The sequence below is a fragment of the Sus scrofa genome, chromosome 2 (genome assembly GCF_054392235.1).
Source record: "Sus scrofa isolate SSC_HxYL_T2T_F1_AM1 chromosome 2, Sscrofa_HxYL_maternal_Yorkshire_Landrace_v2.0, whole genome shotgun sequence".
NCBI classification, from domain to species: domain Eukaryota; kingdom Metazoa; phylum Chordata; class Mammalia; order Artiodactyla; family Suidae; genus Sus; species Sus scrofa.
Genome location: NC_139384.1, coordinates 98,606,361 through 98,626,074, shown reverse-complemented (window position 1 = coordinate 98,626,074; position 19,714 = coordinate 98,606,361). Strand labels below are relative to the sequence as shown.

Here is a 19,714-nt window from a genome sequence, read left to right as displayed (position 1 = left end):
AGTCCTTCCCTCCCCCAGTGCTTGACAACCACAAGTCTGTTCTCTGTATCTGTGAGTCTGTTTTTGTTTTGTATATATGTTGTAGATATGATATTTGTCTTTTTCTGACTAATTTTGCTTAGTATAATAATCTCTAGGTCTATCTATGTTGCTTAAAATGGCATTATTTCATTATTTTTAATGGCTGAGTAATATTTCAGTGTGTGTGTGTGTGTGTGTGTGTGTGTATCACATCTTCTTTATCCATTCATCTCTCAATAGACATTTAGGTTGCTTCCATGTCTTGGCTATTGTAAGTAGTGCTGATATGAACAGAGGAGTGCATGTATCTTTTTGAATTACAGTTTTGTCTGGGTTTATGCCCAGGAGTGGGATCATGTGGCAACAGTGTTTTTGGTTTTCTGAGGAACCTTCCTATTGTTTTCCATGGTGGATGCAACATTTACATTCCCACTATCAGTGTAGGAGCGTTCCCTTTCCTCTACACTTGTCTCTAGCATTTATTATTGGTAGACTTTTTAATGATGGCCATTCTGACCAGTGTGGGATGGTACCTTACTGTAGTTTTGATTTGCATTTCTCTAACAATTAGTGATGATGGACATCTTTTCATGTGCCTATTGGCCATCTGTCTGTCTTCTTTGGAGAAATGTCTGTTGAGGTCTTCTGCCCATTTTTTGATTGACTTGTTTGGGTTTTTGTTTTGTTGTTGTTGTTATTGAATTATAAGAACTGTTGTTATATTTTGGAAATTAAGCCCTCGTCAGTCACATCTTTTGCAGATATTTTCTCCTAGTCTATAGTTTGCTTTTTCATTTTGTTTATGGTTTGCAATGCTTTACAAAAGCTTATAAGTTTGATTAGGTCCCATTTGTTTATTTTTGCTTGTATTTCTATTGCTTTGGGAAACTGACCTAAGAAAACATTTGTACAATTTATGTCAGAGAATGTTTTACATATGTTCTCTTCTAGGAGTTTTATAGTGTTTTTTCTTATATTTGCCATTTTGAGTTTGTTTTTGTGGATGATATGAGGGTGTCTTCTAACTTCATTGATTTATATGCAGCTTTCCCAACACCGCTTGTTGAGAGACTCTCTTTTCTCCATTGTATATTCTGGCCTCCTTTGTCAAAGATTAATTGTCCATAGGCTTGTGGGTATGTCATTTTAATATAATTGAAAAAACAGCCTGGGGGCTAGCTTTCCAGATACATATTTATGTGGAGTGTCTCCTAAGTATTTTTTCCTGGTTTAAGATACAATTGATAGGAGTTCCCATTGTGGCTCAGTGAGTTGAGAACCTGACGTATTATCTATGAAGATGCAGCTTCGATGCCTAGCCTCACTCATAGGGTTGAGGATTCAGTGTTGCGGCAAGCTTCTCTAGGTCGCAGATATGGTTCACATCTGGCTTGGCTGTGGCTGTGACATAGGCCTGCAGCTCCTCTTCAACCCCTGGGCCAGGATGTAATTGATATATAACATTTAATAAGTTTAAGGTGTATAATGTATTGATTTGATACATTTATATAACTCAAATGATTGGGTTAACTAACACCTATTGTAAATTACTGTTTCTTTTTTGTGGTGAGAACATTTAAAATCTACTTTTAGCAACTTCCGTATATATAAATCAGTATTATTAACTCTAACCACCTGCTGAACATTAGATCCCAGAACTTATTCATCTAATGGCTAGAAGTTTGTACTCTTTGACCAACATCTCAATCCCTTTCCCCCCACCTCTCCCATCCCCTGGTAACTGCCATTGTAGTCTCTGTTTCTATGCATTCAGCTTTTTTAGAGTCTACATATCAGTGATAGCATACAGTATTTGTCTTACTCTTTCTGACTTATTTCACTCAGCATAATGCCCTCAAGATCCATTCATGTTGTTGCAAATGGCGGGATATCCTTTCTCATGCCTGAATAATATGTTGTGTGTATGTACCACATCTTTATCTGGTCATCCATTGGTGGACACTTAGGTTGTTTCCATAGCTTGGCTATTAATGAATAATGCAGTGAACATGGGATCGTAGGTCTTTAATTTTTTTTTCTAAATGAGTAACAGTCATAGAGATATAACTTAACTAGTTGAAAGACAAAAAAAAGTCATTAATCAAGCTTATAAAATAAAATATTTGTACAAGGAGTTTACTGCTATAAGCAAATACAACATATATGATAAAAGCTCCTGTGCATCTTGGGATATGTAATTTGTGGTGATCTTCTGAAAGTAATAAACCAAGTAAACCTCATATTTTACTGCTAAGAGCCTAGCTTTAGTAGAATCTGTATTTATTTATAGAAAACAACAGAGCAGATAGTAATAGAAAGCCCTTGAAATAATTATACAGATACTCACATTCATATGTTTTACAGAATTATTTACTTTTACATGTAAATATAAGTAAAACATGGAGTCGACCATCACCATAATATAAAGACTTGATTTTTGAGTTATTTAGTAACACAGATGTCTACTGTTTTCATATCCTCACAAAGAAATATAGATCCTGCTTTATTAGCCAATCCATACTTATAACCATTTCAAAATGTGTTTTGCAAATTTTGCTCTAATTCAAAGGCCTTTGGAACAATAACTTTAATCTATTTAATCCATCATTTACAGACTCTGCAAGGATTTGATTTTAGCTTTCACATTTCATTTCATTTCTGATTAGTATAATCTGATAATTATTGATCGTTATTAATCTACATTGTAAGCTGGTTGAAAAGTAGTTACCTTCATGGTGTTGTTAGTACCCTTATGTATGACTGCATATAGCCTATTGTAAATAATAGAGCAGAGGAATAACACACGTCAAAAATGACATTATAGTTTAGTTGCAAAAACCTTAAGGCAGGAGTCTTGATTCAAGTTGTAGCTCTGTTGCTGTTACGTAGAAGGCAGAAAGTCCCCATGCATTATAGCATTTGGATTTAAGAGTCTGCATTAGTTAATTCAGTTGCTTAAGCATGGTTTAAATGAAGCCCACGTCACTCATCTTGGTATGGTATGCAATAGCTTCACACAAACAAAAACTCTTTCAATATCACAGATTATAAAAGAGGTGCTAACAAGGGAAAATTAGTTTATGAGATGGATATGTTCAAATCTGTCACCCTTCCTGGAAAAACAACACAAGGCAAATATCCTGCTGACAGTGATTTTAGTTGTATCATCTTCCTATTGCTAAAGTGGTGACTCTTGCTGAACTAATCTGGAGTTGGAGTACAGCCAGTCTTCATCAGCTTGGCCAGTAAAGCTGGTTCTTGGAGTTACTTTGGCTTCCATCCAGGCTGACTAGGCAGGCTTTAGAAGGAAAATTTTTAAAAAGCCTCTCTTGATAATAGCCAGTGAGTCAGTAGTGGACTAAGCTATTATTAATTCTGAGCTATATTCACGTATCATCATCTCCTCCTTTTAAAAGTTAATTTCCAAAATGCTTTTGATCAGGGTCCTTCTTTTGCGTATTATTTACATAACTCACATATACATTAAATACATGAAGTTAGTAACAATGATCTGCCTCAACTAAAAGACAGTAGTAGTTGCAAGTAAAATTCTGTCCATACTATAACTCAAACTTTTAAGTAATTTCAAGTTATGTCTTTTGACTCCATCCTTATCTTTAAAAACAAATTTAAACTGAAGTGCAAAAAATTCTGTGTCAAGTTATGATGAATTAAATTATTGATTACAGTTGGTTTCTTAAAAAATGACAAGAAATTGGAAACAGATTTTTACTGTATAATTATCTATGTATTTCCACTCAATTTTAGCTTTTGCAAAATCTTTGTTAATGGTATCTTTTCCATTCTGTCAGTGCTGAGAGTGATTTCTATTTTATTTATAATGTTTTTCCCAAACACTACTAAATATCATGATACCAGATATCAGCATGATATTTAGTATTGTTTGGATGTTTCCTTAAATGACCTACTTTGCAAGCAAACAGAGGCATCTTAGCCTCTAAAACTCAGTGAAATTATGAATAGACAGATAAAAATATTAATTTCTGTCTTGACTGAAGTATGATGATTATAATGCTATTCCTGTGTAAATGAAAGGGATAGGCTTCAAATTAATTGATCTCACTCTTTGTAAAAGGTAGATGTATATTCATAAGAGATAAGAGAAACATAATTCTTAGTATGTAAGGCTGTTTCCCTGAAGACATCTCCCTGATAGGATCATGCTGTGCATAAATTTCCAAAGAAAGTGTTAAAGTTACTAATCAGCTTTTATAAGAGGGAAACCAACACAAATGCTGATTTGCATGAAGGTAGTAGATGCATAATTCACAGTATCACCTTGACTAAATTCTTTTCTCATTTGTGAACTAGCAGTAGGCCCACTAAATATCTTTTTACTTCCTTCTCTTATATTCAGCACCCAGTGCTCCAAATTCACTGATGGTAGAGAAAGTATGATTTAGATTAAAATATTTTAAACAAACACCTGTAATTTGATCCTTTCACAGATAACTGTCTTTGAGCAAGAAGTTGGTATCCGCACCTCCTCCTTTAAAGAGAATAGGCTGCTTTAAACTTTTAAAGGAAATTTCTTTAAAGGTTTTAGAGGTAAGGAGTTATAGTGAGTAAAATGCGAAAATGAAATTGGGACTTTCTTGGCCCCTTCTCCTTATATCTCCATTCCTTGGCCACAGCTACCTTAAGACACATGGCAAAAACCACAGAACACGCTGTGCCAGGCAGGCAGTGCGCAGATGTTAGCGGATATTGTGTTCAGAGCCATCTCTAATGAGAGCTTCTTTGGCATAGAGCTATGCTTCTGTTACTGCTGGGAGCACAGTCATGGAAGCTAGGGGATTTCTAAGGGCTTCTTTTGAGTGTGGTTAGGGGCCCCTCCATTTTAGTGATTGAAAGTGGGGGTAGAGCTAGACTTTTTGTGTCCTCAAAGTCAAATGGAAAATTCTGCATCGAAGTACATTATGTTAAACATAGCATAATTCAGATTTCACCTTCTCTTCTCACCCCTCAAAATAAGAAGTCAAGCTTACCACTTTATGAGAATAATTTTTAACTAATTTTCTCAGTCCTTCATTAACTGGATAAATTTATTCTGAGGTCTACACGGAAGGTTTAAGCTTATAAATAATACATCCATAGTTCCTAAGGATGACGGCAGAGATCATGATGTGGTTTCACTTGTTATATTTATTTAAGTTATTTATATCACTAACTAAACATATCTCCCTTAAAATATTCCATGTTAAATCTTTTTAGCTTTGTATCTCACTGAAGATTCTCTCAGGATTCTTTATTGCTTGTACATATGTGGAAGATACTAGCTAACATTTGAGTGTCTGTTATGTGCTTTATTCAAAGGTACTTTTATTGGGGCTCTTTATTCCTCAAAATCAGTGAGGAAAGGTAGTATTAATCCTAATTTTACAGATGAGGAAACTGAGACCCAGTGAGGTTAAATAACCTGCCCACGGTCCTGTAACTAGCAAATGGCTAGACCCATGATGTGAACCATTTAAACAAACTCCTGAGCCTACACCTTTTTTTTTTTAATTGAGATATAACTGATGTATATATAACATTGAGTTAATTCACTTTTTTTTTAACTAGGTAAAATTTTGTATTTGATCTGATTTCAGATGCCTTTGATAAGACACTATTATTTATATATAACCAAAGAAAAAATGTCAGTTACCGTAATAGCTCTTTCTGATATATTTAGACATAGATGTTACTATATCTATGTAATGCTTTTGTTCATATGTAATACATGTAAAATAAATAGTTTAAGATGTCCCTATAATTTCATCAGATTCAGAGTCTAACTGCTCTGACTCACTTTTTGACTGTAGTTTATGTCCATTTTTTCAACCAGTATGATGTTTGGGGGGATATCAGTAACATTGTTGATACAGTGTTTCTTTAAAAACTACTACAACTCTTTTCTCTGAGATTTCCTTCCAAGTCACTGTTTATTGAAAGCTTTAATACTTAAATTCCATTTCAGTTCTAAACATTGTGATTTCTAAACTATGTGATTTCTAGTTCACCCAGGGCTGTCTTTAAAACTTTATTGGCAAACATGTCTTCATCTGTTTACCACCAGCCATCAGTTTCTGTATTGTATGTAAATCCAAACACACCAGGCTCTGTGCCAAGATAATGGATTGTGAGGCAGAGAAGGAATCTGAGCTAGAAAGTAAGACTTGGGAGATTATCAAGGCAAACATTTAAAGCAAGGGTCAGAGGAGGTAGCCTGTAGAAGCAGGTGCCAAAAGGAGGGTAAGGAACAGAGCAATATGGGAACATCTGATAAGAAGGCTCCAAGGATAAACCTAAGGGTAAGGAAGGTGCCAAAATTACAATAAGCCTTGAGAGGCACCTTATTAAGCATTTGGGCAAATTGAGGCTTTCAGCTACATCTCGCAGAAAAATCCTTTTGTATACTGTAAAATGCTCTATCTAGTAGAGAAATCTTTTTATATTATGCTGTATACAATGTATTCTAGTATATTATATTTTTTTAAACAATTAAAAGTTACTGTTTCTATTTAAGTGCAGTTTCTTTGCATTCAAAAGATAACTTACTCTGTATTAAGAAGCACAGGTTTAGACCCCAAACTGTTGAAGAACGCATTTGTTTCTCAGTGGAGCTAGCTTGGGGCCAGCAGGCTGTGGCATGAGAACACCTAGCCCAGAAAGTGGCATACAAGTAGATTGAAGACCATGAAGGCTGCTTGTGCATTCACAGATGTGGAGCAGGGGGAGTATGGCAAGAAACAACAGGCAGGTCCTGAGACAAGGTGGTATTATGGGATGCTTACATCAGCCCTCTTATTTTCATAGTTATGGAATAGCCTCACTACCAATGCTGAGCTTAATGTAGAGAAGTAAGCCTATTGCAACCTATTCTTAAATCCTCTTTTAAAAGCTTATCTGGATATTTTTCACAGTTCTACATAATGAACACACTTAGGAAGTATATTCAAGGAGCTGCCATTCCAGAGACTCCTATCGTGGATCCTAGGTCCCAGAGTCATGAGAGAGAGGCCACTTTTCTTCACTCCTATAACTGATGATTCAGGTATAGGATTCACTCTGCAAGTGAATAAGTCTCTTGCTCATGCATCTGACTCTTACTTTGTTAGAGTCTCTTTGTTAGATAGTCCTTTTGAAGTACTTTTTCTTCTAGATTTTACATACCTAATTTGATGACTTTAGTTAAAAGTAAACAATAAAATTCCAGTTTAAGGAACCTTGCAAATGATGTTTTTGGAGTGTTTTGAACTCCCTCATCTGACTTCTAGATCTGAAGCCAACAGGAAACCAGCTGGTCCTTTTTGAAGGGAAACTTTACCAAACAGTCACAAGAATAAAGAATTATTTTGCCCTTATTCCAGCATTCAGACATGAGATCATAGTGGTATTTCAATATCTCTTCTGACTCATTGGTGTCTCCAGCTAAATAACTTCTTTGTGAACAGTTAATGCGAAACTATCAAAACTATACCTGTAAAAAAGGACCAAAGTAGCAGCTAGAGAACTCCCTACTTTTTTTTTTTTTTTGAAACAAGTATTCTGAAAATGTAAAATGCTAAGTTAAATTTTTGGTATCAGAATTAATCCCAAGGTATTCATCACTGCTAAAATCAGCCTGTGCGGGAGGAACGTGATATCTTAAGAGTTGTGGCTTAAAGTAAGGAACATTGCTTTTGCAAAATTGCAAAAGCATGCCAAGTATTTAAAATTATATGTAAGGACTGACCACAACTGAGATTGTTCACATATAGGACTTCCTTCAGGACACTCTAGAATTCATTATCAGCTGAAATCATGGAGCGTATTCTAATATACTGGATGGTGTAAGGAATATATGAAGAAGCTGTAAAGAGGAAACAGGGCAAATTGATGAGATCAAAAATACTTTATTTCCTAAGTCATATTTGACACCATGCTCTAGTAAAGGATTACCTTAAAGTAGAGGAAGCAAGAATGTTCTGAAAGATTCAGATTTCCCAACAAAGAAAATTTTGTTTAATATTGCAAAATAGCCTTAATACAGTTATTTGCTTTGGAACCAAGTGTAAAAAAATGCAGAAACATAAAAACTTAGCGCATTGAACTGTTCTCCCATGGTATTTATTTCAGGACTATGAGGTCTCAAATTGTTATGGTTTCCTGTACTCTTGTGCAGTATACATAATGTATTTGATAAGACAACTTTCTTCAATATTTTTTTAGTGCAATCAGCAGTACTTTGGGGCTCTGCAGGTGAAAGAAGGAAAAGATTAATGGGAATCCATTGAACAGCTTATCTATGGCCAGACATCACCACTTAGTATATTAAGAGGTTCAAGACATGTTCATGGATACGAAGTAAATGAGCTACAAATACCTTGACTTTGTATGTTCCTCTTTTTGTGTCCTGCTTCAGAGGCGTTGTTTCCATTTTTTCCTGCCCAAACCGGTTTTAATTACACCTTGTGTATGTCCCATTCCTTTCCTTTGCATATCCCTGCCTCTGTAATCCTGTTTCTCCTGTCTACTTCTTATCACCATCTCCAGATGCCCTCACCTCCTTCCTTTTTATTTTCAACGCTCTCATTATGTGTCACAGCAATTCTGTTTCCTACCCACCCAGTCTCTTTCTATGCCAACAAATACAGATATGAATGGAGCAGCTTTGAGACCATTCTACCCATTTCACTCTCTAGCTTGTATTATTTGTAATCCTAGAAGTCACAAAAAGAGTATCTAGAGGTGCTTAGAAAGATTTTTTTTTCTTTTGATCGTGAGATTTATTTTAATTTTAATTTTGTTGTTTAAGGCTGTACCTGCGGCTTATGGAAGTTTCCCAGGCTAGGGGTTGAATCAGAGCTGCACCTGCAGCCTATGCCACAGCTACAACAATGCAGGGCCCGGGCCACACATCTGTGACCTACCCCACAGCTCATGACAATGCCAGACCTTTAACCCTCAAGTGAGGCCAGGGATCAAACCCACATCCTCATGGATACTAGCTGGGTTTGTAACCTGCTGAGCCACAATGGGAACTCCTGTGTGATTATTTTTTAATTGAAGTGTAACATATTTAGTAGAATATGCATTTTCCACTGTAGAGTTGTATGAGTTTTGGCAAAATTGTGCAGTTATGTACACATCAACACAATCAAGGTAAAGAAGGGTTCAGTCTCCCCCCTAAAAAAATTCTATCCTCTTTTGCAGTCATCTTCTCCTCATACCCCCAGTGCCTAGCAGACCAGTAGTCTGTTTTCTGTCCCTGTAGTTTTGCCTTTTCCTTAATGACATATAAATGGAATCATAAAAAAGTATGTAGCATTTTTTTTCTTTTTTTCAAATTAGGGTAAAATATATATGACATAAAAATTAATAGCTTAACCATTTTTAAGTGTATAGTTCAATAGTGTTAAGTGCACATTGTTGTGGAATCAAAGTATAGAACTCTTTCATCTTTCAAAACTGACACTCTATACCCATTAAACAAAAATTCTCCATTCCTCTCTTCACCTGGCAGCTACACTTCTACTTTCTGTCTCTATGAATTTGACTACTCTAGGTAACTTATATAGGTGGAATCACATAGTACTTGTCTTTTGGTGACTTGGCATAATGTCATCAAGGTTCCTCCATGTTGTAGTATGTGTAAGAACTTCCTTCCACTTTAAGACTCAGTAAGACTCCACTGTCTGTTTGATGTACCTACCACATTCTGTTTACCCATGCATTAGTGGACCCTTGGGTTGCTCCTGCCTTTTGACAACTGTGCATAATACTGCTTTGAACATTGTTGTAGAAATATATTTTACATATATACTGAGAAGTAGAATTGCTAGATCATATGGTTATTCTGTTCTTAATTTTTTGAGGAACTGCCATACCGTTCTTCATAGCAGCTGCACCATTCCCACCAGCAGTGCCCAAGGGTTCCAATTTCTCCACGTTCTCACCAACACTTGTTATTTTCTGGTGTTTTTTCATTTGGCTAGTTAGTTGGTTTTGGCTGTGGCAGGCAATGGCTTGATGTAGGATCTCAGTTCCCAGACCAGGGGCTGAACCTGAGCTGTAGCAAAGGCATGGAGTCCTAACCACTAGACCACCAGGGTCACCTGTAGAACTGCAGCTTGATGGTAGGGGTTAGGGTAGGGTTCTCTGTTGTCCTTGTCTAGCCTCAGTCTTGGGCAGGCCCTGTGTTCCAGGGTATTACGGTGGAGGTTTTCTCACTGATCTTGCTCAGTGATTCAGCCTTGTAATTTGAGCATCTTATGCAGGAGTTCCTGCCCCTTGCCCCAAGGTTGGAGACCTCTAATAGTCTGAGACCAGGATAGTCTGGTCTGAGACCAGGATGATTTTCTATTCCTTTCACAAGGTTATAGAGTTTTATTTTCCTACCTTTCCCCTAACCATCACGGGTCTTCATCTGTGCTGGGAAGGACAAGAGTTAGCAGCCAGTCCCCCCATCTATAGTGGCTTTCCCAAAGTCACCTCATTAATGTAAACTCTGTTGTGGCTAAATGAGGCTTGTTATGAATAGCAAGACACATTTCATCTTTATGGCTCTGTTTCAGTTTTAGGAACTAAGGACAAAAGATGAAATATAACAAAAGATGCACCTATTGCTCTATTGCTTACAAGTTTTAAGGGATTGAGGAACTGTTGAGCTAGGGACCACGGACAAAGACCAAAATATATATTTATTATAAATCACATCACAGATAATATAGTGGGTTTTTTTTTTAAAGTTATATGTAGTATTTGTTTGCCAGGGCTGCCCTAACAAATACCACACACTGGGTGGGTTAAACAATAGACATTTATTTTCTTATATTTCTATAGGCTTGGGGTCTGAGATCAAGATGCTGACAAGGCTGTTTCTCCTGAGACCTCTCCTTGGCTTGCAAATGCCTTCTTCCAGTGTCTTCATAGGAGCTTCCTCTGTGCATGTCTGGGTTCTAATCTCCTCTTCTTAAAAGGATACCAGTCCTATTGAATCAGAGATCCCCTTAATTACCCCTTTTAACTTAAATACCTCTTTTAAGACTCTTGTCTCCAAATATACACATACTCTGACATATGGAGGTTGGTACTTGTACATAATCATTTGCTAGGGGACACAGTTCATCCCATAATACATAGAAATGAAAGAAAAAAAGAGATTATCTAGGACAGTGCAGACCAGTAGGACTTTGTGTAATGATAAAAAGTTGTAGGAGTTCCTGTCCTGCCTCAGTGGTAATGAACCCAACTAGGATCCATAAGGATGCGGGTTCAATCCCTGGCTTCACTCAGTGAGTTAAGGATTTGGTGTTGCTATGGCTGTGGTAGAGGCCAGTGGCTGTAGCTCCCTAGAAAATTGTCTTGGTTGTGATACTTAACTCTGAGTAACTTATCAAGTAGAACATTAAATAAGGAAAAAGTGTTTGCTTTAGGTTAGTTCTGTAAGTGACACTGAAATTCTACCAGATGTCAAGACATTAGAACCACTTTTTAGGTCTAGCCTATTCAATTTATTGCAGCAAATTTTGTAGTTGGAACATTTAAAAATTCTGAATAAGATGAAATGAATCAGTAATTTCAAAGGAATACTATATTACATGTTCCAAACCTATTGACATGGAAGCATCCTCATGTGTCTCATATGAAGGAATGAAATTATACTTTAGACTTTGATGTTCTTAAAAACAATACATTGTTAGGTTTTGTTTATAGATATTTTTCAGGATATAATGCTTATTCCTCAAAAGAGAATGGGTAGCAACTCTTCTGTAGATGCTTGTTTCTGTCATATGGAAGGAAACTCTTCCACATTAAGCCTCCTGTTTTGGTAGCTTTTATGTAAATTTCTTTACTTGGTAGGTTTTATTCACTAAGAACATTTCAGTGAAATATTTGTGTTTTTATTCTTTTTGAGTTGTCTTTGAAACATTCACGGATTACAAACCAAATAATAGTACTGAATACTGCTATCTCTTCAGAGTAACAATATTCAGAGTAATCAGTAGAATTTTATTTTTCTTTTAGTTCAGCAATCAGCAAACATTGGGAGGCTGAACTGGCTACCCTCAAAGGAAATAATGCCAAACTCACCGCAGCCCTGTTGGAGTCCACTGCCAATGTGAAACAATGGAAACAGCAACTTGCTGCATATCAAGAGGAAGCAGAACGTCTGCACAAGCGGGTAAGTTCAGGGCTGCTGTCGATAAGGATTTATGGCTAATGGATTTTCTTGATCAGAGGAAATTTACATGTACATTCAGCCTATGGACGTCTTCTGGAGCTTTTTGTTGGTTATCAAAATATATATGTGGGTTGTATTATATGTGGGGTGTATTGGTTAAGAAAAATATTTTCTCCAGTTTAATGAGAATGAAGAATATGCAGCTTTTGGGGTCAAAAGACCTGATTTCAAATTCCTGTTCTGCCACTAATTAGCTGTATTACCTTGGGTAAGTTACCCTCTTCTTTCCACTCAGTATCCTCATCTACAAAATAGGAATAATAATATAGACTTTGTATAATTCCTGTGAAAACTGAAATACTCAATTGACATGTAATTACACTGAGTTAATGATCATGCATTTACTATTTTATTTTATTGTTTTCTTAAAAAAACACTTTGATAGAGTTCTTGTTATGGCTCAGCAGATTAAGAACCCAACTAGTATCCATGAGGATGCAACCTCCATCCCTGGGAACTTCCATATGCCACAGTTGTGGCCCTAAAAAGAAAAAAAAAAAGTTTGAAAAATACAGGTAGAAAATTCTTTGTAAAAGTTGGTAAAATTATAAATATGAGGCAGTAAAAGAAAAATCGAAAATCCCAATACCATTAATATCAGAGGACCAAACAGTTACTTATAAAGAATTTTTTTATTCCAAGAATACTCATTCACCCAATAGGAAGCAGGTGCCACTAGTTTCTGTTTTTAAAAAGGATGCCAAAAATGTGACTTCCATAGACAGTAGGAAATGGGCTTAGTACCACAGCACAATTTGAGGGCTGTATTAGAACCAGGGTGACAGGGGAAATAAGATAGAAGTTGAATAGAGACAGGAGGGAGAGTAAGAACCCTGAGTAAACACCATTGTATCCTAAATATAAAAGTTAACTCACAAGGGGCCAGAAGGAAGTTGTTTAATGAGGATTGAGTTTCCATTTTGCAAGATGAAAAGTTCTGGAAGTCTGTTTAACACAGTGTGAATATACTTAATGTCACTGAACTATACATTTGAAAATGGTTAAGCTGATAAATTTTATGTGTGTTTTTAACCACAAAAAAAAAGTTAACCTAGGACAAATAACTCATAATCCAGAAAACATTCATTGAAGAGTTATCCTTTTTATGTATTCTCTGCCCTTGAGGAATTTTTGCTTTACATAGTCAGTTGAATTTTAAGGAATTTTATTTTCATTTACTCACATAGTTATAATTTCCAGTGCTCTTCTTTCCTTCCTGTAGATCTAAATTTCTTTCAGGTATCGTTTCTCTTGAGCCTGAATAACTTCCTTTAGCATTATTTTGTACTTCAAGTGTACTGGCAACAAATTCTCTCAGGCTTTGTGTATATGTGTGTGTATATACATATAGATTTTTATCTTAACTGCAGGTTGTGTTTCCTATTTCTTCACATGTCTAGTCATTTTTGGTTGTGTATTGGACATGGTCAATGAGATGATGTAGCGCCCATAGATTCTGTTATCTTTCTCTGAATATTTCACGTTGATTTTTGTTTTAGCAGGCAGTTAAATTACTCTTAGAGTACATCATCCCTCGGTATCCAAGAGAGATTGGGGTGTGTGTGTGTGTGTGTGTGTGTGTGTGTGTGTGTGTGTGTGTTGACTTCTGCCTGTTTTGACTATTTTTGGATGGTCTAACTTTTAGGGACAATGCCCTTCTCTGTGTTCTCTGAAAAAATAGCAAGTACTCATTAAAAGGGAAATTGGTCTCTGGGCCCTCAGTAAATTCATATTGAGTAGAGAACTGTTTCTTTTGCCATTTAGAGACACTGTTGATGTGAACAAGGTCTAGTCTCAAATGATTTAAGTTGTATTTTAAGCATATCTTTTCTTCCAAATTCTTTTACATTTTAGAAATGTATTTGAAAAATTTCTCACTTCTGCAAGGCCAGTTTTCAGAAATTATATTTTTTAATTTGAAGGCTACAGATGGAGGGCAGATGGCTGATTTTGAATTTGTTGTCAGAAGATTTTTAAGGAAGACACCCATTATAGGGCCTCTCTGCTATCATTAATCATTAATTGAAGTTTTCCTGACCTTTTTATGACCAAGTCATATACATAATTATTTTTCTTTGGTCTTTTTCTTTGTCCTAAATTCATCTTTTTAAAGAACCTATTCTTTCTACTCTGTTTTAATATTCCTCAAAGTTTTTTTTCCTATATCGATTCAGAATTTATTATTCACCTACCAGGGACTTATTATATGTCTTTAGCAAGAAATCCTTTGAAATTACCATATAATTTAATTTGCTTTCTCATTTAATTTTAGGTGACTGAGCTTGAATGTGTTAGTAGCCAAGCAAATGCAGTGCATAGCCACAAGACAGAATTAAATCAGACAATACAAGAACTGGAAGAGACGCTGAAAGTGAAGGAAGAGGTATTTGCTACTTCTCACTGGTCTGTAATTTCATGAAAATATGTGTACAGATATTAGAGACTGTGTCAGATTTAAAGGTATCTGATGCAATAAGGTAAGTTTGTGGGATGTTTTTAGGATGCAGTTTTTCTTGAGTGATATTAAGGTTGTTCATATTTTCCCCATGAACTGTGGTGAAGCAGTCAGACTAAGATACTGCCTCTTGCCTTCTGTATGAGAATTGCATTCATATAATCAACTGAAACCATTAGAAGTTAAATGAAATGTACAAGCTCTTGCTTTCTCTGATTTCCAGTCAAGAAATTTAATATCACAGAAAAGAATTATATCCATAAAACTTGAAACAACCTTAAAATATTCAGATTGCTGTCCATAAGTAATGCTGTATACTAAAGCCACCAAGTTGGGAGCTCCCGTTGTGGCACAGCAGAAATGAATCCAAATAGGAACCATGAGGTTGCCGGTTCAATCCCTGGCCTCACTCGTGGGTTAAGTATCTGGCATTGCCGTGAACTGTGGTGTAGGTCACAGACATGACTCAGATCCTGCATTGCTGTGGCTGTGGTGTAGGCTGGCAGCTGTACCTCCGACTCAGCCCCTAGCCTGGGAAACCCCATCTGCCATGGGTGCGGCCCTAAAAAGCAAAAAAGAAAAATAAATAAAACCACCAAGTTGATGTGTTGCTTAAGATTATTCTATACTAGACAACATACCTATAAAGATTAATTTACCCCTTTAAAAGTCAGTGTGAAGGAATATTTTTTAAATCATATTTTTTCTAAGGATTGGGACAACAATTTCAGGGAAAAATAAAGCCTTTTCTTTCCTTGATGTAGTTTAAATATTGTTGTTAAAGACATTTCTTTGTTTTTTTCTAGGAAATAGAAAGACTAAAACAAGAAATTGATAATGCCAGAGAACTACAAGAGCAGAGGGACTCTTTGACTCAGAAACTACAGGTGAGCGGTACTTTAATTAATTATTCGTTTCTATATAAAAACGCATCAGTCGTTCCCTCAAATAGTAATAACTTTCTTCTACAACTCCATTTTGTAGATTGTTGGTCATTTTTCTTTTCCTAGACTTCTGATTCATGCTTAATCTTTGATTTTTCAAAAATAACTTGCTAACTTCATCTAGGTAGCTTATGATCATTATACATGGTCATTTCTAAATTGTCTTTAATACATTATTTTAGAAATTTCTACTTTTTTTCAGATTTATTTGTCTTTTTTATTAAAGTATAGTTGATTTACAATGTTGTGCCAGTTTCTACTGTAATAGGAAAGTGACCCAGTCAAAAATATATATATATATTAATAAAACAAAAAAACAAAATTTTTGTTTTGTTTGTCTTTTTGAGGGCCACACCACAGCATATGGAGGTTCCCAGGCTAGGGAGTCAAGTCAGAGCTATAGCTGCTGGCCTACACCACAGCCACAGCAACTCTGGATACTTAACCCACAGAGCGAGTCCAGGGGTCAAACCCATGTCTTCATGGATAGTGGTTGGGTTTGTTACCGCTAAGCCATACAGCAACTCCTATATGTTTTTATAGAGTGAGGAATTTGGGATAAGGGGTGATAAGTGGGACCTGAAAGCCTAGGATTGGAAGGAGCACCTAGATTGTAATAGGAATGACCAACATGTATTCAGTGCTTGCTATGTACCAGACACTGCCCTTGACTTATATTTTACTTTTAATCCATGTAGCGGTCATATGAGGAAACTAAAGCTTGGCTAGATTAACGATTAACTTGTCCAACCTGTATTTATTTATTTTTTTTTTTGTCTTTTTTTTGGCCATTTCTTGGGCCGTTCCTGCGGCATATGGAGGTTCCTGGGCTAGGGGTCGAATCGGAGCTGTAGCTGCCAGCCTACGCCAGAGCCACAGCAACGCAGGATCCGAGCCGCGTCTGTGACCTACACCACAGCTCACGGCAACGCCGGAACCTTGACCCACTGAGCAAGGGCAGGGATCGAACCCGCAACCTCATGGTTCCTAGTCGGATTCTTTAACCACTGCGCCACGACGGGAACTCCCCAACCTGTATTTAAATGGGCACAAATTCTATGACAGTAGAGACCTTTCATGAAGAAAACAGGTTCTTTCTATGAAATGAGACATTTCTCTCTTCCTCTACCATCATTCACTTTCAGCTGTCTTGAGGAAATGAAGTTCCTTGTTTTGGTCTGCCCTATGTAATACCGTTCCTTCATTTTAACCATCTCTGTAGATTAGTGGTTCTGAACTAGGGGCAGTTCTGTGCCCCTGTGGACATCCAGCAATATGTGGAGACATTTCTTACTTTCACAACTAGGATAGTAAAACTGATGTCTGGTGGGTTGAAGCCAAGCTTGATGCTGAGCATTGAATTATCTCGCCCAAAAGGTCAAGAGTGCCAAAGTTGAGAAAACTTTGGTGTAGAAGTAAAATATGAACCGTGTAATCAGGGCTGGAAGAAATAGGGGAAATTCAGGCTCGTTTTGTCTTTTGTTTGGTTTGGCTCCCATTGTTTAAGTTCTTGCTGTGATTCAGACAATTGCTAAGCACTTACATACATTAGCTCGAACCCTTACAGTAGCAGGTGTGGTATCCGCATTTTCAAAGAGAGGGCAGCAGTTCAGAGGTGTTAACAGGTTTAATTAAGGCACTGAGCTAGAAACTAGGGACGCCTGGTTTTGTTTTGATTCCAAAATCTTTGTTCTTTCTGCATTACCATACTGTTTCATCAGCCACGCATCCAAGCCATCTCTAACAATTCTTGAGAAAATGTTTTCAGTTATGTACACATTGGCATTGTTCCCTAGAAACCAGGGGATGGTTTATTCATATCAAACTTCTACATGTATTTCATCATTGATTGAGCAGTAATTGAATTTTACACTTGGAATTATGAATACCAGTTCTTACCTGTTCTTTCACTGACTGTCAAAAGCACTTATCAGGACAACCTACCTGGAACTGGACAGGGAAGCTTTCAGAAAACCTAAACATGGAGTTAACATTGTGGTTCAGCACATTAAGAAACTGATATGGTGTCCACGAGGATGCGGGTTTAATCTCTGACCTTGCTTAGTGGGTTAAGGATCCAGCGTTGCCACAAGCTGTGGCATAGGTCACAAATGCAACTCAGATCCAGTGTTACTGTGGCTGTGGCACAGGCCTGCAGCTGCAGTTCCAGATTGACCTTACCCTGGAAAGTTTCATATGCATCAGGTGCAGCTGTGGATGGAAAGAAAAGAAAACCTAAGAATGCATTCTAAAAAACCATGTCACAGAAATAACCTCTATTATTTCCAGTTTGAAGAAAAGTTCCTACTTATAGCCAGCTCCCTTCTACCTAAAGATCTCTTTATCAAAAGTTCCAATACTCTTGAACCTCCATTCATAAAATCAGTCCAAAAAATTGAAACCATTAAATTTCTGGAACGGTGAGGAACGTCTGAAAATGCAATGCATGGAATTGGATTGTAGGTGTGAATATGGATTTTAAAAAACTCATAGTTATGGGTAAGTTAAGAATAGTATGATTTTTCTAATTCGCAAGTTGTTTTTTCCCCAAATATCAATGTAATGTATGCTCATGGTAAAAAATTTAGGAAAATGTAATTTAGCAGAAAAAAGAGAAGAAACAATACCATTATCCTAAGGCAAAAGCCTTTAGAATTTCCTACCCCCAGTGTTTGTTTGGGTAACTTTTTCTTTATATGAGACATACAGATACCAATTTTTATCTTGCTTTCCTAACTTAACATTATGTCATAAGTTGCATATGTCATGGCTGCATAGCATTCTCCTATCTAGATGTACCATGGTTTTCTTCCAAGATTCTCACAAGGATGGTGATTTGTTTTCAGTGCTACAGCTATAATAAATAACGTCATAATGAATCTTTGTACATAATCCTTGCCTTTCACATTATTTCTTTAAGATGAACTTTTAAAAAAAGAATTACTGGGTGTCAATATTTTACAATTTCTTTTGCTGAGAAACCTGTATCTGGAAAGGCAAGATAACCCTCTGGATATTGGTCTCCTCCCATCTTTTCTGTCTGATAGGGAACGAAGGGGCTTCTCACTATTTTTTTTAGTATTATAATTTTTTGATTACAAGTAAGACTGAATAGTTTTCGACGTGTTTACTGTCATCTCTCTGTATTTTGAAGGCACTGAGTGCATTTTCACCTTAGAATACATGGCATATCCTTGCCTGGAGTTCTAAGTCCCCAGATCTTCAAATGGGCTGGTTTCTAGTATAATTTAGGTCTTGGCTCCCATGTTAATTTCTCTGACTTCCCAATTTAGGCGCTCTTCTGCAGGCCCTCACCACCCCCAGGTACTCTTTGTAATATTACCACTTCTTATTTTTCCTTGTAGCATTTACCGCTGTATGAAATGAAAGATCATTTTTAAAAGTGAAAAATCATTTTTTCTTTTTTAAATTTATTTAGTTATTTACAAATTTTTAAAATTTATTTATTTAAATTTATTTAGTTATTATTATTTAGTTATTTTAGTTATTTTTTGTCTTTTGTCTTTTTAGGGCCTCATCCATGGCACATGGAGGTTCCCGGGCTAGGGGTCGAATCAGAGCTGTAGCTGCCTTCCTACACCACAGTAATCTTGTGGATAGGTATTTTGTTACTGATGGAGAAGTGTAACTCTTAGAAGTAAAATTTTTAAGTGGGAAGGTCATAATTGCCCAATTCCTCTCCATAATGGGTTGTGCCAGTTCTCCCTTGTACTACTAGCAGTGTAAGTGCCTATTTCTCCACAGCCTCACCAACAAAATGTGTTCTCAACTTTTGGCAGTACATGATAGGTGAGAGATGATGGTTTAACTTGTGTATCTCATATTATGAGTGAGATTAAACATCTTTTAAGCTTAAAGGCCGTTTCAGTATCTTTTTATGCACATGTAGATTGGGTTTTCATGTCCTTTGCCCTTTTTTCTATAGTTTTTGATCCTTCTTCCAAAAATTTTCAAGAGTTCTTTTTATATCTGCAATTATGTTACAAATATTTTCTTGCAGTTTGTCATCGTTTTTTGACTTTGCTTAAAATGGCAGTGGTT

The 19,714-nt window shown here is 36.5% G+C and overlaps 1 protein-coding gene across 1 annotated transcript in view; it reads left to right on the top strand.

The window, feature by feature from the left end:
* HOMER1 (homer scaffold protein 1) overlaps positions 1-19,714 on the top strand; it is a 128,221-nt gene that overhangs the window by 94,209 nt on the left and 14,298 nt on the right. The window contains 3 exon segments of the mRNA NM_001243811.1: positions 12,037-12,193; positions 14,526-14,636; positions 15,515-15,595. Of these exon segments, the coding sequence (NP_001230740.1) occupies positions 12,037-12,193; positions 14,526-14,636; positions 15,515-15,595 (349 nt within the window).